At 36.3% G+C, this 26,877-nt stretch overlaps 1 protein-coding gene across 1 annotated transcript in view; it reads left to right on the top strand.

Annotated features, from left to right (window-relative positions):
- The window catches only part of LOC143387303 (ATP-dependent RNA helicase DDX1-like), a 46,432-nt gene extending 21,407 nt beyond the window's left edge, over positions 1-25,025 (top strand). Inside the window, exon 7 of the mRNA XM_076841823.1 lies at positions 24,748-25,025. Within this exon, the coding sequence (XP_076697938.1) occupies positions 24,748-25,025 (278 nt within the window). The remainder of the gene's footprint in view (positions 1-24,747) is intronic.
- The last annotated feature ends 1,852 nt before the right edge of the window (positions 25,026-26,877 follow it).

Genomic DNA, 26,877 nt, shown 5'->3' with positions numbered 1-26,877 from the left:
AGGAATTAGCACACTTCCAAAGAAATGGCAAAAATGCCAGTCCAGGCAAGACTCAGAGGAAGTAGAGGGCTTAAGGAAATCCTCAGCATGAGCCTTCCTTCTAGGCTGCATTTCAGGGATGGGCACAGAGTGGGTTATTATAGTGAACATTACACATTCCTAGGTACCGCTTCAGACCTTCTGAATATCAACAGGTATGTTAGACATGTTGAAAAGAAAGAAGTAATGAAGGGTATCTAGAAAGGCTAAAATAAAAAACAGGGTTCATTTAGACATTGTTTTTTTTCACAACAATGGCATTCTGTGTTTACTCTTACCATTATATTTACCAGGCATGTTCCTAATAGACTCTTAACAGCTGGCAGAAAGCAACACAGTCTCATGGTCTCTGTGAGCCTGAATGTAGACATCTGTTATGAATAATACTCTTCTAAAGCATCCTGCCTGATGAGATCATCAATCTCTCTCTGATTTTCCTAAGCAATCTCTTATTATCACAGTTACCCAGGGATGTTACTGAAACATGTCCCCTTACCTCCTCTACTCCGACAATCACTGAAGTGAATCACACCCCAATCTGAATTTCTTGAAGCAATTCAAAATAATGTGTAAGGGATGGAAGTATTTCTCTCTCACTTTTATGGGTAAAAATTACTCCTAAAATGTTTCATTTCAATTTTATTTCATTTGCACTTGGAATTGCAAAACGATTACTTTCTTTTCCCTACATAATTGTTAGAGTTTAGATCTGAGATGTTCTCCAAAGACTCACATGTTAAAGGCTTGGCCCTCAATACAGCAATGTTCAGTGGTGGGGTTCTGGGGTGTGATTGGGTCATGAGAGTCTAACCTCATCGATGGATGCATCTATTGATTGTTCATAATTGAATGGACTACTGGGAGGTGGCAGGCTCTGGAGGAGTTGGAACCAGGTTGGCAGAAGCAGATCTGTAGATCTAGGGGTGCCTGTGAAGGGCTTATCTTATTCTTGGCTCTTGATCTTTCTTTCTCTTTCTGTCTCTCTCCCCTACCAATCCATACCCCCACACTCCCTGGCCACCATGAGGTGAGAGGTGAGCATCTCCGGACCACCATGTCCTACCTGCCAGGATATTCTGCTTTATTACAGGTCAGACACCATGGAACCATGGGCTGGAACCTCTGAAATAGTGAACCCAAATAATTCTTCCTCCCTTTAAGCTGTTTACCTTGAATACTTTGTCACACCAACAAAATGCTGAAGAACAAAATGATCAAGGGCAATCGTTTAGACTGCAATTCTAGCTTTCTACATCACTGCTTTATCTGATTATATATCTATGAATTTTATATTTTATTACTATAGTACCCCCTCTCTTATTTCTCTCTCATTGGGATTTCTGGGATGCTTGTGATACTTTCTAACAGATCTTTCAATTATAATCCTGGAAGTTTCAGAAAGTTAAGGGAGATGCTTCTTGATTCCACCTGCTTACTTCCGCTCTGGGGTGGCACTGGGCATGCCCAGGGTCACTTCCTATTCAATTGTGCTCGAGTTAGCAGGGCACTAGGTGGTTGTGCCTTCATCTTTGCCACCTCAGATTTGTGGGGAAATGATGATCTGCAATCACTAACAGTTACTAACTACTGAGGCCTGATCAGGAAAGGTAACAAACACACTTTCAAGTGGGCCAGATTTTAATTTAAGCAGTTGTGCTTCAAATCATAAATTTATGCAGCACACCAAAATCCTCATTTCATTTTTTCTCTGTATTGACTCTGCTCAGTTTCCCACTTGTATTAATCTACTTTTTAGGGAAGGCCAGAGGTGGACAAATTAGCCTTGCAAATCCTTGTCTCTTGAGTAATTTTTCAGTAATTTGGAATAATAATAATACATTATTCTAATGCATATTTTTATGAAGTGTGCCCCCTTCTTTCTTGATCATTATACTAATACTGTTTGGTTTGTTTTCTTATCATCCTTCCGAGGTAAAGGTCATGGAAGAATTAGAAAGTTTCTTTTGGTTTTGTCTTAGAGAACAAATATAGTTCAATACCAAGCTATATTGTTTATTTTTATGATTTCATTGTCTATGCGTTTTGTTTGTTTGATTTCATGCTCTTTGTTCATAGGTTAAGTTTCTTTAATTTTGAATTATTAGAATACACCTAATTTATTATTAATAATTTCTTAATAAAGTTATCATTATTCAAGAATTTTATGTTACAAATTTTATTTAGATGCAATTATAAGAAAATTTTAATTCAAATAATTCTTTATCCATCAAAGAAAAGAGGTGAGCTTTTTGTCACATTTTTGAAAGAGATATTATATCACTGGGGACTGGGGTCTGAACAGCAGTGCAGCCTATCCCCAGTTATTTCAGCTCATCACCTGAAATTGAGCAAGTATATCATTTAAACAGAGAAACTCTTAGTCATCTCACATAAAAGAGGAATCATGATATCTAATTGACAAGTTGCTATGAGGATTAATTTTATTGGCATACAGACAGATATGATCCTTTCTATATGCACAGATTGATTTCTAGCAGGCCAATACTCCCAGCGAGAACTAGAAAGTATGGGAGAGAGACTGGAAAGAACCCTTTGAAGGCACCTGGGAGTTACCAAGGTTGTTAGGACTCGAGGAACCGGATCTTGAAGAGCAAGGACCCTCCAGGTCCTGATGCGACATTCTTTTCCATGACACCCCCCATCCACACATGGCACCAGCTGATAGACAAACAAAAGCCCAGAGCAACTTGGGCAGGGAAAGCAATGCATGCAGTCCCCTGAGAAGGATTCCTTATGCAAATTGGAGAGTACAAAGTCAGAAGTGCCTTCACTTTTATGTAGCTAGTGAGAGCTTAATTTTCTTTTGGAAATCAAAAGTTATCATTGATTAAGTAAGTTGAGAAAAATCTATGCAGACATGCATTGAGTAAGTATGAAGCATTTTGTTACACTATATTTATTTGCATGTTTTTCAGATTCAAGTTTTTATATTTATGCTTAGAAGAGGAATATTCATTAGGAACTTGATGAGAAGAGTTCCTCTGTAGTCCTCACCCTTCTGTCACCACTTGTGGCCTTTCACCAGGGTAAACAGGGTGGAGTTGGAATTCTACAGGTGGCTGGAGTTCTCTGGTTCAAAAGGCAGATGAGTCCTCAGGAATGGCCAGCATATTTGAGAAAGAAGATGAGACTAAGACAAACTATCTCAAACCATATGGTAATAATCTACACAGACTATCCTAGATGGAACAGAGCAAACAGTAATGTCCTAAATTTTCAAAGACTATAGTAACAACTTTTAAAAAAACTCATGGCATAAAGTAAAAAAAATAATAATAATAATATGTATTGATGTGTAAACAGTTCCACAAAAATATTTAAGATTTAAGAAAGGTTTATGATGTCACATTTAAAGCTGTCATACATAGAGTAAACATCTCTAAAGTCATGTATCAAGTTATCTATCAGTGGTTACCACAGCATGGAAAGATTCAGAGGACCTTAGTATCCCTCACATTTACTCAGTTTCCTGTCATTTACTAAACATGAATTACATGAAAAACTAAATGTCAGAAGATCCTAACATGGATGTCCATCAGCATTTATGCTGGTGCTTTCTCAACTGTTTAGAAAACACTGTGGGTAGGAGTTCTGCTTGTTTTTGTTTTTGTGTTGCTCTTGCTTTCACTTGGACATAGATTGATTGCCCTTGTCCTAAAGGCTCTCTGTTGCCGAATCCATCAGATATTAATCAGCCACCTCAAAGTGCATTTCGAAGGTGAGTCTGGAATATCAGATCAATGAAAATTGAGCGCCTGTTAGATGCCACTGGCTGCCCCGGGTACTATTGCTGACATCACATATCTCTGACTCAGATGACCTTGTGAATCAGCATGACTCCCTATAAGTGCCAGCAGCATAAACTCAGAACACCTTGCTCAACAAACATCTTGTTTCTACTAAGAGCATCAACTGAAGAATATACTGCTGTCTAAATTTTACTACCGAAGAAATCGAGACTTGACGTGTTCACATAAGTCACACACAGCCATTCAGGGATTGAGTGGTACAATCAGCATCAAACGCAAATTCTGCACATTCAAGACAGTTTGCTCCTTCCTAGGACACTTGCTCAGCTCATGGAGAGGACTATGGCTTTAAAATATTAAATTACTTTTCCAAGGGCACTTAGCTGATGAGAGTTAAAATTGGAATTTCAGTAGATGTCTTTTGAATCTTTGCAGCACAGCTCTGTTAGTATGCTGGGATTTGTCTGTCTACCTATCTACCTACCTACCAATCCACCTGTCATCTTGCATGTGCCATCTGTTTTATAATATGCCCTAAATCCCATGCACTCTGTGGTATTGCCTTTACAATCCACCATAGCATGACAACAGTTTGTAGATGCTCCTTAAATAAAATCTCTGCAAGTCAAAACTAGTTTCTTGGGGAGGTGATTTGTCAGTAGTCCTGGTTCTTCTCTTCTTGTGGGGTTTGGGACGATCATCCACCCCCACTCTCTTGAGGTTAGATAGAATTGTGTAACATGAGAATTCATCTTTTGAAGCAGAGCTGAAGAACCATTGTTCATGCCCTTCTCCTCTGATCCTTTTCCTGGGCATCTTGACCAAGGTGAAAGGTAAGATGGCCAAACTTCAGCCACCTTAGTTCTCTGAGCACATTCCTAGCTAACTTTCAGATGACTTGAAGCCTGAATAATCAATACGTGATTCTATTTGAAGCCAATGCAAACTTGAGACACTCTTTATGGAGCATACATACCTGGGTCAATTCTTACTACTTATTCTTAATTAACAAGATCAATGGTTTGACGAAATACTCAAGATACACTTCTGCCTTTTCACCCAGTATATACTTATTGACTGCCTTTTCACCCAGTATATAATTATTGAATACCTATTACAGGACCAGCAATATGCTAGGAGTTATGTGTATTGTGGTGGGTAAAATACAGAAGAGCTGTCCTCATTAGACTTACCTGGCAAATGACTAACTGTTCTGTTTCTCAGGAACTTATAGAACATGATAGGATCTGCAGCTTCCCCCAAATAAATAAAGTGATAAAAATCTTGTTTTTATTTTTTTTATTTTTTGAAACACAGTGGAAGCAAGTTTAGTATTTGTGGCTGTGGTTGAATGTCCCACTCTTGTCTTCCAGTCCAATCAAGACTATTTAAATGTTTATTAAATAATTAGTTTTGAATATCTTCACAATTTTTTGACCAATCATCAAAATATATGTTTGAGTTTTCTCTTAATTCCGTTTAGAATTTCCTCATTGGGTCTGTAATTCACTTCAATAGCATTGTATGTGGTTTGGGGAAAAATAATAGAAAATACTTGGAGCCATAGACGGACATTTGTAATTTTACATTGTTTCCTACTGAAATAATATCCTTTGCATTTTTTTCACTTATTAGTGTTTCCCTAAAATTTATTGATTTAATGTGAAATACTTCAGTACTTTGACTCTACAATTACAATACCTCAGAAAAAAATGAAAGAAATAAACATGTTCATCAAGAGTTGAATTGATAATTTGTGGTATATTTATACAAAGCAAAACTATAGAGTGATGTGAATTAAGGAGCTACTGATACTATAACAACATAAACAGTTCTCATAAAACTAATGCTGAATGAAATGGGACTCTCTCTATATAACATATTATTCAGTTTTTGTAAATTTGAACAATAGTGAAGGCAAATTTCATACAATATGATAATACTATTAGCTAATATTAAAGTCATGTTAACATAATAATATGTGAAGAGAATAATGATTATCACTAAAGGGAGCAGAATTTGGTTTTAGAAGCTCAGTATTCTATTTTTGATTACTTTATTCTTTATTGGGTTGAATCACTCTGTGATCACCCACCGAGGTGTGCTATGAGTTGAGGAATTTAGTGGCTATGTGATATTCCATTATGAGAAGCAAACTATTTTCTCATGTTTTACACGTGAGTATTCTTCACTGGTTTCTCTAGACTTCCTTCTGTGGTTCTTGTTTGTCTAAAATATAGTCATCATTTTCCCTTTGGTGAGTCAGCCAATGTTGAATTCTCTCCAATCCCTGTGCAATGAATCTCTGAATTCAAATTAATTTTGAGGTTGAGATTTTTTTAATGAATTTATTGGTTTGTTTGAATGCATGGAAAATGTAATGCCATTTTCTTTTAACATTCATATGCATTCCTGCCATTGAACATTCAGCTGTTAGATTTTGTAACTCTGGGAACTTTGCACTGTTTTGTTTTGCCATATGCTTAGATGTCAGTTTCCTTATTTTTAAAATCTTGGTACTCATGTGGCTTCTTGATTCTGTGAATTGATCTCCTTAATAACAATTGGAAAGTTGTGCCATTGTCTCCTGGCCCCTTTCTTTCTTTGCTCTTCCTAGAACACCAGACCCATCTCTGTGTGAGTGCTCTTTCTGAATATCCTCCACGTCTCACATGATTGTCTCTCGGCTTCATCCTGTGTGGTTTCTTCTCACCTCACCTCCTACTATGTCTTCTCCAATTGTTCTTATTATGCAATTGATTTTATAATTTGGATTGAAGTTTTAATTGCATATCCTGGAAGTATTAGAAATACATTCCAGCACTGCTAAGTTTTTCAGTTTTGTACTTCTATTCTGAGTTGAATTACTCTGGACATTTTAGAGATGTGTCAGAAATATCCCATGCCTCAAACAATCATAGGTTGTTTCTAGGGCTCCTGTCTCCATTGGTGATCACCTATGTGTCATTCCTTAATGCCACATCATATTCACTATGTCTTCACACACCACACAAAAAAAATACCTTTTGTCCCTTTGAAAGGATCATGAAACTCTGGCAGCAGAGATATCACTGAGCTCTGGGCTAGATGTGGTGATGCTGATGCTAGTACTCAATCCTCTGAGGGATGTAGGTTTTACTTTCTGCTTCATTCAACAAAGTCGTGCAGAAATTCAATATTGGGTAATTTGCATAGTGTAATATGATTTCTTCTTGTTTCAGAATTTGAAGGACAGGAATACGTTTGCGTGAGGGTGCCCTCCTCTTACTAGAACATTGTTCTTTATTTCCTTTGGTAGTTCTCTGACTTTCACTCTTAGGGACTAAGGCCTATTACCATCATCTGTGAGAACTTGTTGGATCCTACCCAATGCATGTGCATTTGACCACCGTCTTGGTGGGTGCTCTCCAGTGTGATTTGCTAAGGCACTCTGTGTCATACCCCTGCTAACCACAAACTTATTCTCAACGTTATTGTAATTTGTTTGAAAGGAAGATGTGTTTATATTGTTTTACTGGCTTTATTGAGAGCTAATCTATATACCATACAATTCTCTCATTTTAAAGTGCACAGTATGATGATTTTTACTATAGTCACATGATTATGCAGTCATTGCCCAAATCTAATTTTAGAACATTTATACCCCATTAAAGAAATTCTGCACACATTAACAGTCAATCATCATTCCTCCTCCCAGCCACTCCATTCTCTCCCAGTCCTAAGCGACCACCACAGTTGCATTACCTGTCATTAGGAAAATGACACATATGTTGTGAATTCTAAGTGAGTGTTTGCTTTACAATACAAGAAGGGCTGTCCAGTAAGTTTCTCTGGCTTCCCTGGAAAAGCAACACAAATGGGTACCTTTAAATAGCAGAAATTTCATGTCTCATAGTACTGGAGGCTAGAAGTTCAAAGTCAGTTTGGTGGCCCTGGTCTTGTTAGTAGCTTTTGGTGCTTTTTAATTTGCCTGACCTCCTTTTAACTAATTACATGTGCAACACCTCATTTCCAAGTAAGGGCATATTCTGAGATATTAGGGACGAGGACTCAAATATATATATATATATATATATATATATATATATATATATATATATATATATATATATATTTGTGTGTGTGTATATCCACATATATATATACATATACATATTTGTGTGTATATATGTATGCATATATACACACATACATATATACACACAAACACACAAATATTTTTAATATATTTTATATATATTTTATATATTCATTCAAATATATATCTTTGTTATAGATCTATAGCATATATCTCTAATATATATTTTGTTTTGGGAGGACATTTTCAACCATAGCATAGATGATGAATGGTCAATAACATTTTTCTTTCTTTGCAAAGGCTTTTATCTTGAGTACGCTGATAATAAGTAATTCTATTGTTTTTACTTCTCTCAATGAAAATTCCAACACAACACATGTTTTTTTATAGTGATTCCATGAACCACTCAAAGTAAATTATTCCTATTGTAAATTGTTACATTGGTTATAAATTATAGGATTGCAGATTGGTTCAATTTTTTAAAATTTTCTAGATAATAATCTGTAATTTCTCTCTCTCCAGTAGAATTACAAGTAAGAGATTTCACCCACCATATTCCACACAACCATTTTTTTTCCCAAAGAGGTAATGCTCTTTGTTCAAATCACTTAAATTAGAGCTGCATTAATAAAAAAAAGCATTAGAATTTAGTGTCATATTTTATATCTTTTACCTTTCCACATAGAACTTTCTTTCAAAGTCCTTAAATGACTTTTAACTCAATAAGAATTCTAGTATCTAAAGAATTATTTATTACCCATGATCTCAAAACAGAATCTTTGATCAACCAAAGATAAAATAATTTTCTTTGGAACTGGAGCACAAATTGATTTGTAAACTACACAATGGCACCAGTCAGATATCAAGTCAAGGCTGATATGAGAATCCATCAGGAGTTAGGGGCAGAAGGAGAAAATGCACCAAGTAAACAGTAAGAGCCAGGGAGAGAGTTTGTGGGGAGCGTGAGAGTCGCCAGACAGAGATAGAAACCACATCTCTGAGGGAGGAAGATCACCAAGACCCTTTGCAGACCAAGGGAAAAAACAAAATTGGAATCCAGAGAAAAGAGTAGATTCTTTAGGTCTATATTTATTATGTGTTTACATAACTAAAATCAATTATAGCCAATTTATGGGCAACCTCAGAGTCCGGATCTCTAAGAAAGTAGCTTGAAAGAAGTTTCAAGTTCTTATCTAAGTGTTCCATTAATCTCATGATACTTAATTTAAACTACAAAAGAAACTTTTATCTGACTCAAAGTAGAAATGCCAACTAAATCACAATTAGATCTACTGGATATTTTGTAATTTTCTTTTTATAATTAGTTTTTTGATTTATAAGATGTTTCTGTCTCTTTTTTTCCCAAGAAATATGAAACCTTAAGTTTAATGTTTTTGATGACCTGTTTCTTTCAAATATTTCTTTTGCATATTAGCCTCTTTTTCCCTTAATATCTAATCTAACCTTAAAGAGGAAAGCCACTAGTGGAAAACCTCTGTTCTGAAATATAGGTGAGAAAGATGCTTTGAAGATGGATTTTGGTTAGGAGGTATTACATTCATGTTTTCAATTTGACCTGTCAAATTTTGAAATTTATCAAATATTTTTCTGCTTGAAATTAAGATAGAAATTTTGTCTAAGTGCTTAAAGTTCTGTATAGAAAGTTGAGAGTTATTATATTTAGTCTTTCTTCATCATCCCAGAGGTGAATGTAGACTGGTTTTTTAATGGGTATGTTATTTCTTAAAATATTGAATGCTTATATTTTCCTTATGGCTGTGAAATTGTTCTTGATCATGTGGGGACACACTTGAATACCACATGGTTACTTCCTTCAAAAGTTCTTACAGACTACTAGCTTAATAAAGTAGAGATGTGAACAAATGTACTGAGTCCTGAAAATAGGCTGTGGGTGAGGAACATTATATAGACTGTGCTGTTTTTATAAGTTCAGATTACTTACAAACCTCATACACAGATTCTTCTCTCCAAGAGCTTGACTTTTTGTAATTTGACCTGGATATTTAACAGAAAGAGTATACCAAAGAAGAGCTCCATGAGTATTTGTATAAGTGGATTAATGAACTTAATAAAGGAACAAAGTAAAGAAGATTTAGGTATCAATTGAAAAAAAGCATTCTTCCTGGATTTAAAAGCTTTTTGAAAGTTTCATTTGTTTGTTTTCTTTGTAAGTAGAAGATAAGATTTATAAGGGCTTAAATTTATTTTCCATCTCTAATTTTAGATCTACTTTTCTTGTGTCAATATGAGAAAAATTAAAACTCGTCTAACTTTTTTTTTAAAATCTGTAAACATAAGAGTTCTTTCCAGTCATCAAATTTCAAGCTTTTTAAAGCACAAAGTATGCTTCATAAAAAGATAATATTCCTTGGAAAGAGAATCTTGCTCAGGAATGACTCTTTTTTTAATGTGTTTTCTTTTTTTTTTTTTTCTCTCTCTCTCTGTTTTTTTTTTTTTTTTTTCTTTTTTGAACGTAGGAGACTGGAATTTAGTAATAGAGATTTTAATAATGGAAAACAAAAGATAAGAAGGGCTAAGAGGTTTACGTTATCCTGTATCTGAAAGTCCTCTAATGTTAGCCTAACACTAAAACAAGCTCCCTGGAGCTGGAGGGGCTGAAGTCAGTGTGGACTCCCAGCTTCATGTACTGCTGCCAAGACAATTCCCCTCAACAACCAAGAACACGCCTACCAACGCCCAGCTCAAAATATACAGGAAAGAAATTCCTGCATATAGAACAGGAAAAAGTTGAAGAAGGTCCTACATACATAGGAAATAAAGGCATAGATACTATTTGAAAGGGTGAGAAGTATAAGGAATAAATTCAAATCACCAAAATTTGTTTAATATGACAATTGCACATATCATCATTTAGACCTGGGCTTGATGATTCCTTTTCATTTTTATATTACAGAAAGAAAATAATTATCATAGGACATCACTGCATATAACATTTTCAATAATACTTGAATATAAAATAAACATTTACAAAATACATGATAGCCTTCCAATTAAATTGTATCACTGAACCAAAGCAGCTTCAAAGTACCACCTAGCCCCACTGTGAAATTCTAGTTGACTGACACAAGTTTAATACTTAATCCCTACTTTTTTGTGTTTGAACATATAATTCAAGTAAATATAATTAGGTCAATTCCAAGGTACAATAATTAAATATTGATATAAATACTTCCTCTGCAGTGAATATCAAGGAAACAATTTTTAACATGGAGAATGGAAGACTGCTGTTGAACAGCAATTACTAAATACTCATGTGAATGTGCTAGAAACACTAATGTGTGTGTTTGGTTTTGCTTCTAGCCTCAATGCATAAAACTATTTTTAACTTCAATTAAAATTGTATAGGTGGCATGAATCCAGAGAAGAACAGCTGTCCCTATTAACAATCGATTGTGCAGAAGATAGATAGAGATCAGAATTATTGTCATGATTCTAAATTCACCATCATTAAGAAACTTGGAAATAAGCAAATTTCATATGTTCTAAAGTATTAAAGTAAGTCTTTATACAAAAAAGTATTTTTATGCATTTATAAAATAATTAACTAATAGTTGACAATATATTAGATATTATTTGAAGAACATAAGATTGTTTTGAAGCTTTTATAATAATTTATATTGTAATTATCATTAATTTGCATAAGCAAGTACCCATTTGTGAATAAAATTGCTCAATTTCTATAGGAAATGTAGATGAACATAGCTCATGTATTATAGAGATCTTGGCTGCTATCAATTGTTGTCACGGTCTTCAGTATTAAATCATATGTAGAAATAAGTACAATCTGCCTCTCAGGAGAAGTGAAACAGATCTCCTCACAGCTATTATCTAGCAGTTATTGGTTTTATACATCAATTCTATGACATAATTTATTACATGATGAATTTTCTAACCTGCAATCCATCTTAAACCACTATATATGTAGAAACTGAAAAATAATACAATTTTAAGTCAATAAAGTTAAATTTTAACAATGAAAAATGTATATTAAACTTTCTGAGAATGTAAATGTTTCTATTTTTTGTTACTATCACAGACACATCTTAATAATCTGAGTAGAATATTTCTAATGTCATAGTCTTAGTACTTCCCCTGAAAAAATTAAAGTAGATGCTGGACAGACCTTCATCTGATTCCTAGCTTTGTGTCTTATAACTTCGATTTTACTGTCTAATATGTCATTATAGCATATTACAATCCAAGTAAGCTATTTCATTTTCAAGCCTGGAAATTGCTGATTGTGTTTGTTAAAAGAGAAGATCGATTCAGGAACAAAGCATAGTACCTGATTCAAGGGAAGTCAAAATTTTCGGGGAAAAAAAAATCATACCCTGCTACTGGAATTTTGAAAATCATTTTTTTACATTCTAGTGCTAAATGATAATCTCCAACTTTTACAATATCCTTTTCTCCACTGCAGCATCAGTCATTTCTTCAAGAAGTTTTGCTATCTATGAGAAAAATGGTATTAGAAACCAAGATATGTTAGACTATTTGCTACTGAGATGTCAATTCTTTAAGACTTTTCAATTGACACAACTCATTATGAACACATTTTGAAACTATTTCTCTCTATATCCCTCCATATACATAGGCAAAGCATGAATGAAATATGGTTTCTCTAACAGTAACATATTATAATATGTATCATTTGAGCATACTTCCTTGCTTATCTGCAAACCCCAGCAAAAAAGAGCTGACTCTTATCATCATTTATTTATTTTATTTACTTACTTGTTCATCTTCTGTTCATTTATTTACTTAATTCATTTATTTTCTTAATTTATTTATTTAATGTTCAATTTAAATTATTTATTTATTAATTTTGCACTTAATTTTTTATTTACTTATTAATTATTCATTCTTTATTTGACCTCAGTTTTACTTAAATGTTCAACTTAATTTACATAATTTTTCAGCCATCACAAACATACACAGCAGTCCTGGATGGGTCAGCACAATTCCTACAATGAGTCTCACTGCATGTGTCACCTACATCCTATTGGTTCCGTTCCTCTGAAGAATCATAATGCAATATACAACTTTATCAACTAGGCTATGCTGCTTTTTGCAGTCTCTTTGGTCTTCAGTCTTTAAACAGCCACTGTCTTGAAAAGTTACTTTGTTCATGAACTCACCACCATTTTCTCCAGATGCTTCATACATTTATTTGCTTACAATGTGGTTAGATATTCTTGCCATTTCTTCCATTTTTCTTTGACCTCTTAAGTGTTTTAATTTAAAAAAAAACTATATTAAATTTCACCTCTGTGTTTTAAAGTTCTGCTTACTGACAAATGTAACCATCATATATTCACCACTAAAGTAGCTCATAGGATACTTTCAATGCCTTGAAAGTCCCTCCTACTTTACTTAATCATCCTCATCCCTCAGTCCAATCCTCTGGCTGCTGCTGGTTACTGATTATTTTACTGTCTTTCCAGCTTTGATCTTCCTAGTGGCTGTACTGTTTTACAGTTCCACCTGAAAATACTGAGAGGTCCTATCACTCCAAGTCCTCAACATTTGCTTTTGAAAATTGTTTGGATTTTACCCATTTGGATAGTTCTGTGGTAGAATCCTATTGTGATTTTAATTTTCAAATTCTTGAATATGAATAATGCTGTGAAACTTTTTATTTACTTATTATTCAGTTGGGATATTGTCTTTAATGAAATATTTCTTCAGATTCATTGCTGAATTATTTAATGTTTTCTTATTTTTCTTTGTATATGTTGGACACAACCATGAATAGGTATATAGATTACAAATATTGTCTCCCAGCTTCTATCATGTCTTGTTTATCTTTATTTTAATGTTTTAAAATTATATATTTATTTTAAAATAATATTTCAATTGATATATAATAACTATACCCATTTTGGAGATATAATGTGTTATATAGAAATGTAGAACTATAGATATTATATATATTATATATAAGATATACTTATATGCATACGTAAAAAATATTTGGGAAATACACAGACTCTCTCTCTCTACACATACACACACACACACACACACACCAACACACACACATATATGTAGAGAGAGATAGCTATGTAATATATATAAATATATAGTATATATGAATATATAGTATAGATATAATATAGTGTATATAGATATACACTATAGATATCTATAGTATACATTATGTATATTTGTCTTTCTCTCTCTCTCTCTCTCTCTCTCTCTCTCTCTCTCTATATATATATATATATATATATATATATATATATATATATATAAAATATTGACCAAACATTTACTTTAAATTTTTGTTTGTGGAAGAAATGTGGTTTTCAATCTTTAAAGTGTATCTTTTGCACAGCAGACTTTTTTCTTATGAGGATAAGTTCTATCTCTCACTTCTACTTTAATAGATCATGCTATAGGTATTTTATCTAATAATTACTATCAAAACCCAGGTCATGTGCCGTATTATACTTTTTCATAGATCTGTGATATACTTTAATTTCTTTTGGGGCCAATTTGAAAGATCTAAGTCCAGGTCTTTTACTGTTTTTTTTTTTTTCACTTGGTCATCCAAATGCTATAGCACCTTCTCAAAAACGCAATGCTTTCTCCATTGAATTTCCTTTGTGCCTTTGTTATACATCAGCTGAATACACTTGCTTCAGTCTATTACTGAGATGCCTGTTTTGTTTTTTTTATTGATTCTTTTGTCTATTCTATCAACAGCATCAGGCTGTCTTCATTCTGGAGCTTTAGATTAAATCATGTTTAGATAGTGTCATTCCTTTCGTTTTACTTCTCTCCTTTAATACTGTGTGGATATTTCAGGGTTTTTTCCCTCTCTATATACACATCAGAATTAGTGTGATAGAGAAATCTACAGGATCTGGGATTTGGTGATAATCACTAAATACACCTAAAGAGTAATCCATAAAAGTAAAGGTGATGTTAGACCTTATCATAATTTAAAAATCTGCTCTGCAAAATATTCTCTTTAATGATTGAAAAAAAGCTGTGCATCACAAAAAATGGTAAATGTTTCAGGTTATGGATATGAAAATTTGGTCAATCCAGAATGTACACATGTTAATAGCTTGCTGTAATTTATATGGGATTTATAATATATCTGTGAAACACATATGAAAAACTTAGTTCCTTAATATTTAGACTTTCTTTCTAATTAATCTATTGGTCAAAACAAATCTCCAAAAATATTTTTGAAACAAATGAAAATCAAAGAACAATTCATCAAAATCTGTAGGATGCATCAAAATCAATGCTCAGCAGCAAATAGTTAACCTTTAATGCATATATTAGAAGAGAGAAAGAGTCAGTAATTTAATTTTCTATCTTAGACAACAAGAAAAAGAACAATTAAAGCAAAAGTAAACATAGAAAAATAAAATAAAAAATATAGCAACACCCAATGCAATTGAAACAGAGGATCAACAAAACAAAAACTCATTCTTCAAAATGAACAAAAAATTTTGTCTTTAGTCAAACAAAGTTAATTGACAAAGACTCAAATTATTAATAGAGGAACTGAAAGAGGAGTTGTCATTGTAAATCCCATGAGCATTAAAAGGAGCATATGGGAACATCATGAGCAATGCCATGTCCACAGATTTTATAATGTAGATGAAATGAGCCAATGTCTTGAAAGACACACTTCAGCAAACTCACAAAAAATAAATGGAAAACATAAAGAGACACATTTATTAAATAAATTGAGTCAATAGTTGATAACTTCCCAAACCAGCAAGTCCCAGCTGTGGATAGATTAGATGGTAAATTCTATCAAACAAATTCTACTAAATCTACCATTGCTTTCAGAAAATGGAAGTATAGGTATACCTGCTACCTCATTCTATGTAATCAGCATTACTCTAATATGAAAACCAGACAAAGGCATTGGAAGAAAAATAAACTAACCAATGTATTTTGTGAATATTAATTCATAAGTCATCAGAAAATTATTAAGAGATCCAACCCAACAATGTTTGAAAGAATTATGCACAACCACCAAGTGAAATTTGTCCCAAACATGCAAAGCTTGTCAACATTCAAAAATCATAATAATCCATTCTATTAACAGGCTCAAATAGAAAAATTGTATGATCATAATAGTAAATGCAGAAAATGCATGTGACAAAATAAGATATTCATTAATAATCATTATATAATCATGTCATCTGTAAAAAAATAGTTTCATTTCATCCATCTTATCTTATAAGTGTTATTTTTGTTTTCTTGTTTTGTTGCACCAGGCAGAAATTCTAATGCAACACTGAATAACAGTGGGAGAAGGCATCTTTGCCTTGGTCTTGGTTTCAGGGAGACAGTGTCCAGTTTACCACCCATAAGTAGGGTAATAGCTGCAGGCTTTTGCTGGGGTTCATGATCAGGTTGAGGAAGTCTCTCTTACTCCTAGTTTGCTGGGGAATGTTTTTGTTTTGTTTTGTTTTTATTGTGTTTTATTTTATTTTTGAATATATGACAGCAGAATGCATTACAGTTCTTATTACACATGTAAAACACAAATTTTCATTTCTTTATATATAAAGAATGTTCATGTCAATTCATGTCTTTATACATGTTCTTTGGTTTTTTTGCATTACAATTTTTATTACACATATATGCCACAACTTTTCATATCTCTGTTTGTATATAAAGTATGTTGACACCCAATTCGTGTCTTCATACATGTACTTTGGATAATGATGTCCATCACATTCCACCATCCTTGCTAATCCCCTGCTTCCTCCCATTCCCTCCTTCCTCTCTTCCCTATCTAGAGTTCATCTATTCCTCCCACACTGTCCCTCCCTACCCCACTATGAGTCAGCCTTCTTATATCAGAGAAAACATTCAGCATTTGTTTTTGGGGGGATTGGCTAACTTCACTTAGCATTATCTTCTTCAATGCCATCCATTTACCTGAAAATGCCATGATTTTATTCTCTTTTATTGCTGAGTAAAATTCCATTGTGTATATATGCCACATTTTTTTATACATTCATCCACTGAAGGGATCTAGGTTGGCTCCACAGTTTAGCTATTGTGAATTATGCTGCTATAAACATTGATATGGCTGTGTCCCTGCAGTATGCTGTTTTTATATCCTTTGGTTATAGTCTGAGGACAGCTGGGTCAAATGGTGGTTCCATTCCCAATTTTCCAAGAAATCTCCATACTGCTTTCCATATTGGCTGCACCAATTTGCAGTCCCACCAGCAATGTAGGAGTATACCTTTTACCCCCACATCCTCACTAACACTTATTGTTGTTTTTCTTCATAATAGCTGCCATTCTGACAGGAGTGAGATGATATCTTAGAGCAGTTTTAATTTGCATTTCTCTAAAATATTATCCATAATGGTGGAGTGATGTGTCAATTCAGTCACTTGGTTGACATATTTCAATTTCCTACAATGTGCTTACTTTCCTATCCCTTTTGTCTTCCCTAAAAACTCTTTCTTTCCTTATAATCTCCCACTACTTTTCCAAACCTGGTTGATGAGATGGTAAATTATGGGGTGGGGGAAGCACTTTGTAGTTGTGTGAATAAGCCCAGTGTTAGTGGTTCTGTGTGCCCTGGCTGTGAGCTCTCTCTCCTACCATCCTTCTCTCCCTTAGGTGATGCCGAAGGCTACAGTGTGCTCTGATGCGTGATTCCCTATTCCTAGTGTTTTAGTCAGCCTTTTCTTCACTGTGACTAAAATACTGACCAGAACAACTGTAGAGTAGGAAGTGTTTATTTGAGTGCTCACAGTAACAGAGTACTTCTTAGTTCATGAAAGCCGGCTCCATTTTTCAGGGCTTGAGGTGAGGCAGAACAACATGGCGGGCGAGTATGGCAGAGGGAAGTGGCTCACATGATGGTCAGTATGCAAAGAAAGAGACTCCACTTGCCAGATGCAAATATATTTCTAAATAGGGTTTTCTCTCTTCATCCATTGGAAACATGGGTATTTTCTTGACTCTTTACAACGAAAAATTTGGTTGAGTTCTAGGATAAAAAGTCTATGAAGGTTTAGGTCCTCTGCTAAGCATTTGCCCTGGACTTTGTTTCTCTCCTGCTGCTTCATACTCCCCAACAGGTCATCCAGCCATTATGCAAGCTTTCTCACCAGCTGCGCTCTTGGGATTTCTAATGTAGGTAAACTGATCTCAGTCACAATCTATGCTCCTATCTCTGCAGATTTGGAGTTGTTAGTTGGTCCAGAAAACTTGCTTTCTGATGGTTCAAAATAAAGTCATTGATTTTCAGGGGTTTTAAAAATTATTGTTTTATTTTTCCAGTATATTTCTTATTATAAGGATGAAATCAACAAATTTTAATCTCCTTACTTGTTGAGCTGAATCTGGAAGATAGGTAGGCTTTAAAAATACTCACTTCTCAATTTATTTACATCATCATACTAATAAAGGAACAAACAGACATATTTGAATTTTATTTTTGATTGGTAGAAAGCTCCAAACTGAAGTTTCAACAAGTTTTCTTTTCTTTTTCTTTTTGTTTTCCTTCTGAAGTCAGTGCTGAGTCTTTCTAAGGGAGGCAGGATTAAAAAGCCCTCTTCTTGGTATTTACAAAGGGCAACAGCAGTGCAGCACAGAGATCTGAAAAAGGAGAATTTAACAAAATAAATCAGGCACTACATTCCCACCACTGAACTCGTCAGAGAATGTGAAATATCTTAGTACACAAAACACATTTCATCAGAAAGAGCTTCCTAAAATAACAGAAGGGGTCTAAAGTGCACTGTAATCTTAAATAATAGTTAACTTCCGTTGACATTCAAGTGGCGTTCAACTACAAGTTGTATGTATAAATTTCTAATTGTAAACATGTTATCCTTAGATTATTAATATTACTAAAATACACTAGTAGTCTAATTTCATTTTTTTCTGAAATAGAGTAAACATAGCATTGATTCATTTAGAAAATGTAAATCACAGGCCTGAAAGTTATTGATTATCCAGTTGGTATTCTGTCCTTTAACTGCAAACAATAGTTTCAACAGTGAAGCACAGGTTCATGTGAATCCATTTCAGTTTTCTAAGCTTTTCATCAAAACTCAAGATGGAGCATTGTGTGATCTGTGAATAGCTTGCATTTTTCCCAGACAAATTTCTGGTATTCTTTGCTTTGTAACAAAACTTTCATTATAGAGATTAGGAGGAAGATACTATAGAATTGACGCTTCACAAAGAATGAAAAGCAAAGTCTAAAATAGGCTTCAGCATCACATTTTTCTACAGAATGTTGAAGCAAAAGAAAAAAAAAAGAAAACAGTCACAGTCAATTCCTGTTGGCAGGAAATTCACCTGTGGAGAGAGGGTGTGATGTGGAAATGCTACCCTGGAAGGAATTGATATTTACTAAAAAAAAGCATCACTTGCAAACATTAATTTGTTTAACAGAATTCAGAGATGTTTCTGGTGGCCTTTTCTTTTTATGGACCAGGAAGCTAAGGCTTAGTGAAGGAATCTCTGTGATTTCTTTCTCTGTGTATTGCTTTTCCTCCAGATATGAAAATCATTTGTTTTAAAAATGAGCATCTAATCAGAATCTGGTTCCAGTTCAAATATGGAATCCAGCATTCCTGTCCCCACCTGTAAAATAGTAGGTTACTTTCCACTGATGTGTTGCGTTTGTCAGAAAAACTTGAGTTCTCTAGCCATGTGTTTGGCCTTGGGCACCCAATTGATCATGTTTTATTAAAAATCAAATATAAAATAAGTGAATAACTCAAGTCCATCTTAATTTTCTATGTCCAGATAAATCAGACACAAGTAGCCTTTATGAAAGTAATTACTATAGAAAGTTTGTGGTTTTTCTTTACACTATTTCTTTAAACAATGGGAAAAAATGATTGACATCTTTGAGTGCTTAGAGTATTTCCTCAAAGAAGCACCTAAATTTGTCTAAGTAAATAATTTTTATAGTGGTGGCATTTGACTTGAATGTGCATTTAATATCTTGGGGCTCTCATTTAAAGAAGGCTGGTTCTATACATCTGAGAAGATGCCTTTAATTTTGCATTTTTAATAAGCTCCAAGTTGCTGCTGATGCTGCCAGTCCATGGACCACACTACGATAGCATGGTTCTATTGGCTGAAATCTATTGACTTAAAAGATGCCATAAGAAACACCTGGTACCTAACTTAGCTGTACTAAGTGGGTACATTTTTAGAGATTAATTTATGATTATAGAATTGGTTTTCAGTACATTTCCTAGGCATGGTCATTCCGGGGATATCACTTGTTTGCAGTGGCTGTGTCAATGCTCTGAGAGGAGTGGCTGAGCGGTTGAGGCAGGAGCACATCAATTTGCTTCCAGAAGCCATGGGTGCTCTTTTCCTCTGAGGGTTTCAGGAATCGTCTCTTGACATGTACTCTTGGTAAGAACAATGTAATATCTTCCTTATAAAACAACACCCCTGCAATCATGAAGTGCCAATAATTTGGCATACTTAGGAAGAACACATTTTTTTTAATCTTAAAGAAATATAAAATATTGGAAATCCATTATGTAGTATAAAAATAATGGCAAGCACATATTAGTTTTTAAAAACATTTCTTTTTCCCTCTCTCTAGTGACTACAGCTCTTGATCTTCTCTAAAACAAATCCTTCCACCTTCTTCTTAGTCCAGTGGAATATTTTGTTTTATATCATAACTTTGGACTTTTTTAATATATTTGTTGTTATAACCACCTAGATGTAGATATTTCTACAGATGATAGGAAGATGACAGAAATATATAAAATGAAACATTTTTTTCTACTTACATGAATTGTGAAATTATTACATGGGTTCTTTCAATTATTTTATGTTCATTCAAACTTAAGGCCATGAAATGATTATCCATCCAACACAATCTACTAATTGTCATTTCATTTTTTCCATAGATACTATTTATTCCTCTAATTCTAGGGAAGTCATTATGAAATTCCTATTGCAAACAACTCTGCAATAACTCTTCTAGTGCATGTGTCCTTGTGATCCTGAGAGGTCCCTGACTCTCCTGAGTGTTGTCAGTTTTTTCCTGATTTGTGTATACTGAGCCAACTCAATGGTTATGGGATATTTTACCATATTTCTGTTTGCTTGGTCAGGTAATTGTTTTTCATATTCTTTTTATTCATTTTTTTAGATCTATGAATTGAATGCTCATATCCTTTTACCCATTATGGTTTCTTACACTTCTACATAGTTGTCATTTTATTTATTTTATATTCTGAATATTAAGAATTTTTCAGTTATGTGTTTGAAATATCATATTCCAGTTGTAGATTGATTACCTTTTAACTTAAAGCATGATGTTTAGTTTAGTAAGAGAATTTTTTAGCTTTTTCTTTATTTTTCCTTTAGAGATCACATAAAATATCTTATTGATAAAATTTGTCTTCTAAAATTATATATTTTTTCTTTTACATTTATATGGTTAAGCATTACAGATGATGTTTTGTGTGCCAAGCAATCAGAGCATATTTTCTTTCATATGGATACATATTATGTCCAACACCTTTTATTGAATATGCTAATTTGTGATTTCAGCTGCCATAAAAATTTACAATACGTGCACAGGTTTGTAGGTGTCGACGTGCTTCTGGCTAATTTCATCAGAAGGGGTGTGTTGTTTGCAATTATATCAAGATCGAACTGCTGTACTATACTGTAGCATCATGATTTACATGAGACTTGGTTGGTTGTTGAATTTGTTTTGAATATTGTTGGTCATTTTACCTTCATATAAGGTTAAGATCAGTTTTAAGTTTCACAAAACGGACTTGGTAGAAATTTTACTGGAATTAGAGAGCATCATTACCACGATTTGAGAAAAGAAGCATTTGGGGTAATATATTTCCATTATGAGAAAGATGATTACATTTAAGTCCAAGAATAAACTTGTCTATCTGTATTTATTAAAAATTAATATTTGGTAGTACCCTACTCAGTATGTAGCAGAATTTGATGGTATCTTCATTTTAATTATCTATTCACAGGGTAAAGTGAATCCCAGGGTAGAGCAGCACACACTGCTATTAATTGTCATATGATTTTTATATGATCGCATTTTGTGTAATCTCAGATTTTCATAGAATCTCACATTTTCCTGCAATGTCTATTAGACAGTCACTCTTATTTTTGTAATGGGTATTTTGTTCCTTGTTTTTTTTTTTTTTTAACTTTCTTTTGTTCCCTGGCGTAGGGCTTCAAGCACCATGTAGTACACAAGTACCAATAGTGATGACATTTCTGCTCCATGCTTTTATTCGACTACTTCTAAAATGCCACCATGAGCTATTAGTTTGGACTGATTTTTTGATAGTTTTCCTTTACCCTTGGCTTTTGAGGCACATGCTTCAAGCTGTTTGCTAGTCCTCGATTGTCTAGCCTGGTTTGCATCTGTTGAAATAATCACGGTACATTTTCTCCTCCAATATGTTAATAAGGCCTGAAGAATATCATTTGTAGTTTATGTAACATTCTGGATACAATTTTGGCCATTCTAAGATAAATCTAGTTTGTCCATGGTGTATTTTCACTTTCAAAACTTGGTGAGTGTGCTCAGATGCCAATATTCTATTTAACATTTTTGCATTTATAGTCTTAACTTTGATCTCTCTGCAATTTTCCTTTCTCAAACTATCCTTGCCTGGATTTGCTATTACAGTTTTAGTAGCCTCATAAAATGAGTTTGGAAACTTTCACATTATAGTCCTCTGGAACAGTTTATATAATTTAAGGATTACACGTTCTTTTAAAGTTTTATAGAACTTTTGTTAAAAAACTGTCTGGGCCTGGTGTGTGTTGATGTTGAAGAGATTGGAAGAAAGACATATTTATACTGTAGTTTCTATGGCTTTAATTTCATTAATCGTTTATTAAGGTTTATGTTTCACTTTGAGTCAGTTTTTATTATCCTTACTTTGTAAAATGTCTATTTAATATAGATTATATAGTTATTTATATAATTAGTTCATTCTACACTTTTAGCTTCTAATGTTTATGTGTTGGTTTTCTTTACATTTTCTTGATTCACTAGCACAGGAGCCTGTGCAGGGGACACGTAGCATCCAAATCATGACTGGCTCTAATCCTCTCTGCTCAGGACACTCAGGCAGGAGGTTCACACATGCAAGACCAACCTGAGTAACCGAGTGAGACCATGCCTCAAAAAAAAAAAAAAAAAGTTCATGGATGTACCTTAAAGGTGGAGCACTTGCCTGACATGCCCAAGGCCCTGGATTCAATGTTCAGTATGTCAAACAAACAAAAAACAAAATGGCAACAAGGTGCTTTGACCTTGGACTTGCCAGTCAGCAGAACCATAGGAAGTTGATTTCTATTGTTAATAAACTACCAGTCTAAGGTACTTGACTTATTTGCTAATTCTAGGATTTTCTGCTTCTGTATTTTACCCTGTATCACTTTGAACTGCCTTTGGATCCAGGGTTTCTAGAGCAAAATCTGAAGAGAACCTTGTGGGGAAGGGATGAGGAGTGTTCCTCCCTCTCAACCCCATAGGTGTTAAGGCCAAGTTCTAGAGTGTGTTAGGGGACAAAGCATTTTGTGGTAGCGTCACCATGTGAGTGAAGCACTATCATCCCTAGGACACCAATCATTCTGAGTTGGAAGAAATAGGAATTGAGCACTTTGAGTGTAGATAGGAGGAAGCTTTAAAGGCCCAAAGTTGTTACGGATTTTCATCAGATTCCAAGTGAAAAGATCATTGAAGTATCCCACAAGTTTTAATCTCTAAACGTGTAACTGTTGGTTCCTATAACTCCCTGAAACCAAAAGCTTCCAGGGTCCTTTCTTATTCTTATTACAAATGTTGAGAAGGTTCTGAAGGTCCCGGAGTGAGATGACCACTGGGGATTATTCCCAGGCGTGACTAGGGCCACTGGGATGGGATTTCAACCCCTGGCCATATAAGAGGGTGGCTGCATCTGGGTTTTTGTCCATGAGCACAGGAAGCTCTTGGTGGTAACCTGTTGGACTCTCAGATAGTTAGCATGTTTGTGGGTTGGTGGTTGGTGGCTGGTAGTTGGTAATTGTGGTGTTTTGCTGTTGGTTTTTTGATTTGGGCTTTTGTTTATTTTGTCTTTCAGTTGTTGGCTTGGGTATTTTGTTTGGGTTTCTTCTTCTTATTATTTTTTTAGCTAGCATCCTTAGTTGGTGTTCTGGCTTTAGGATGCACAGTCAGTGAAGTCAGAATAGCATAGGAGCCAAGCCCCTGCTACAAGTCACCCCTCATGAACCATTACCAGGTCGTGAGGGACCTTGGGTGGGGAGCCTTCAGCCAGGTGTTGCTAGCCCACCATCTCCTCACAGAGGAAGAGGTGGCAGTGAAAGTTGTGGTGAGGACAGAGGGAACATGTCCATCCCATATGAACTGGAGAGGTTGATGGCCTTGGATCACTGAAACATGATCCAGCTCTTCCAGGTCACGGAGACCATGGGCAAGTCCTCATGTTTATGGAGCACGCAGGTGGGGACAGCTACGGTCCTGCATCCCAGAGGCCAGTGGCCTGAGGGAGTAGAAGGCCCACAGAGTATTCAGGGAGATCGTGGGTGCTCTGCATCACTTCCACGACAGAGGAATCAGGCACGTGAACCTGAAGCCTGGCAACATGGTGGTGGATGCCAGGGCGGCAACATCAAGCTCATGGACTTTGGCCTGAGCGCCAGGTTCGTACCTGGGCAGAGGCTCAAAAGGTTCTGGGGCACTTTCTGTACGTGCCCCTGAAGTCGTGCAGTGGCAAGAATATGAGGGTCCCCCGTGGAGGTCTGGAGCTGCGTGTCACTCTCTTATGCTCACAGGGAGATGCCCATTTAAGGCACGCACCACCAAGCGCCTGCAGAAGCTCATCGTGCAGGCCAGCTACGACCTTCCCCGCACCTTTTCCAGGACGCCAGCAGCCTTCATCCAGCAGATGCTTACAGTGGACTCCACTCAGACGCCCACCCTGGAGGAGGTGATGGGGCACCCATGGCTGAGCCAGGGTGAGAACCCTTCACCCAGTCCTTGTAGCAGGCAAGTGCGCTTCCCAGACACCCTGACCCTGCCAAAAAGACCATCATGTTTGACATGGTCATGACCCCTACAATACCTGGGTGTCCCTGGACCAGAGGAAATCCCAGGAGGCCAAGGCCACCTACCTCATCCTCTAGCAGCAGAGAACACAGAGGGTGTGCTGCGTGCTCCAGGTGAGCCCTGTGCTTTGTAGGGAAGTTCAGCCTCATCCAAGCCCTGCAGATCCCCCCAGTGTCCACCCCAACAAGGCTGCAGCGAGCCCGCCCTTCGCTTGCCCTGTGAGCAGCAGCAGCCTGAGGAGGCCGAGCGGTCAGGGCAGCGTGCCCACCATTCCTCTGAGCTTCTTCCACATGGACACACCTGTTCCCAGCCCAGCCCCTAGCTTGACCTGTGCTCTGCAGGCCTGAGCACCCCTGGCCCAGCCCCGGGGTGGTCCTCCACAGGTGGGTCACAGACGGCCCCAGCTGTCCTCTCAGAGTCCCTCCTCAGGGCAATCCCTTCACAGCAGCAGGGGCTGGAGGGGTCACTAGGACAGTCGCCACCTGCATGGGCAACTATGCTGCTGCGTGCTGTGCCTCCAGAAGGATATTGACACCAAGGCCAGGAGGCCACAGGTGCCCTAGGTTCCAAAACAGAGTGGCTCTAGTGGATGCGCCCTGGTGAGACAGACCAGCATACACCCAGAAGACCCCGAGCTCCGAGCATCCGGACATCGTGCAGCCAACACCTGTCAGGAAGGGGACCGAAACGGCTTCAGCAGTGAGGCGTGCCACCTGCCTCCGGCTTCCCCACGCGGGTTCCAGCCAAGAGCACGTCTGCTTCCACGAGGACCACACCCCCGCCCCCGACACCAGAGGCTCTTTTCCCTGGGACATTCCCCCTGCCCTGGCCTTCCTCCCTGGCATCTGGGATAGCAGAGATGGTTCTTCAAAAATCTTTGTTTCTCACAATTTGTATAATAAAATGGAGATTCCAAATTTTGTTTTGTTTTAAAAAGTCAGATTTAAAAACAGAAGAGACAACTTTAAAAGAAATTTAAAAAGAGAATGAGGGCTCAGGGCAAGGGCAGAAGCCTGAAGCCATTCAGTCCACGGCCTGGACCACGGGGCCTCCCTCTGCTGTTCAGTGCAGATAGACTCATGGGCCTTGAACCAGGGTACAGGGGGCCTTGCTGGCCTTGACCTAGTGGAGATGGAGATTCTCTTTTGAGCCATTGTAGGCTTGAGCTGACTATTTTGGGCAGAAAGAATCCCTTCCCCAGTCTTCAGGCCCCTCCCTGAGGTGTGTGGGGAGGGTGGGTGGCAGGTATTGGAGAAGACACATCTAGAAAGACGTTGGACATTCCAGAGTGTTCTGTGCCATCATCTCCATAATCCCAAGGGCAGAGAAGCCAGAGGGGCAGTGGGCAGGGTCCAGCCTGCCTGCAGCAGTGGCTGGTGCTTCACCACGTGCCCCACAGCCTCTCCACCCAAGTCTTCTGACCGCTGCTAAAGGTGATGGAGAGTGAGCACATAGGCTTTGGGGATCTTAAACTGTTTCAGGGCCGTTACTTACATAAAAGCCAAGTGACCATGAAGGAAATAAAGTTCCTCATATAAAAAGCTCCAAAAATCTCTTCAGGTATAGATGATATCCCTGGAGAATCCCACCTCACATTTGAAGAAGAATTAATTCCCATCTTATACAAACAATTCCAGGAAGTAGAACAGGGAACAGGTCACCATGTATTTTATGAAGCTGGTATTACCTGAGGATCAAACCAGAAAAGTCGATGCCAGGATAAAACCACGGAAGAAACCCAAGATTGACAGACCAAAGTCCATCCTGAGTATAGACACAAATATCCTTATGTAACGCGCTTTATTGAAAAGCCAAGAAACACATGATAGCATGTATTCATGTAGAATAATTACATG

Source organism: Callospermophilus lateralis, unplaced genomic scaffold (assembly GCF_048772815.1).
Source record: "Callospermophilus lateralis isolate mCalLat2 unplaced genomic scaffold, mCalLat2.hap1 Scaffold_127, whole genome shotgun sequence".
NCBI classification, from domain to species: domain Eukaryota; kingdom Metazoa; phylum Chordata; class Mammalia; order Rodentia; family Sciuridae; genus Callospermophilus; species Callospermophilus lateralis.
Note: the sequence above shows the minus strand (reverse complement) of the source record. Positions and strands in the feature narration are given on the sequence as shown.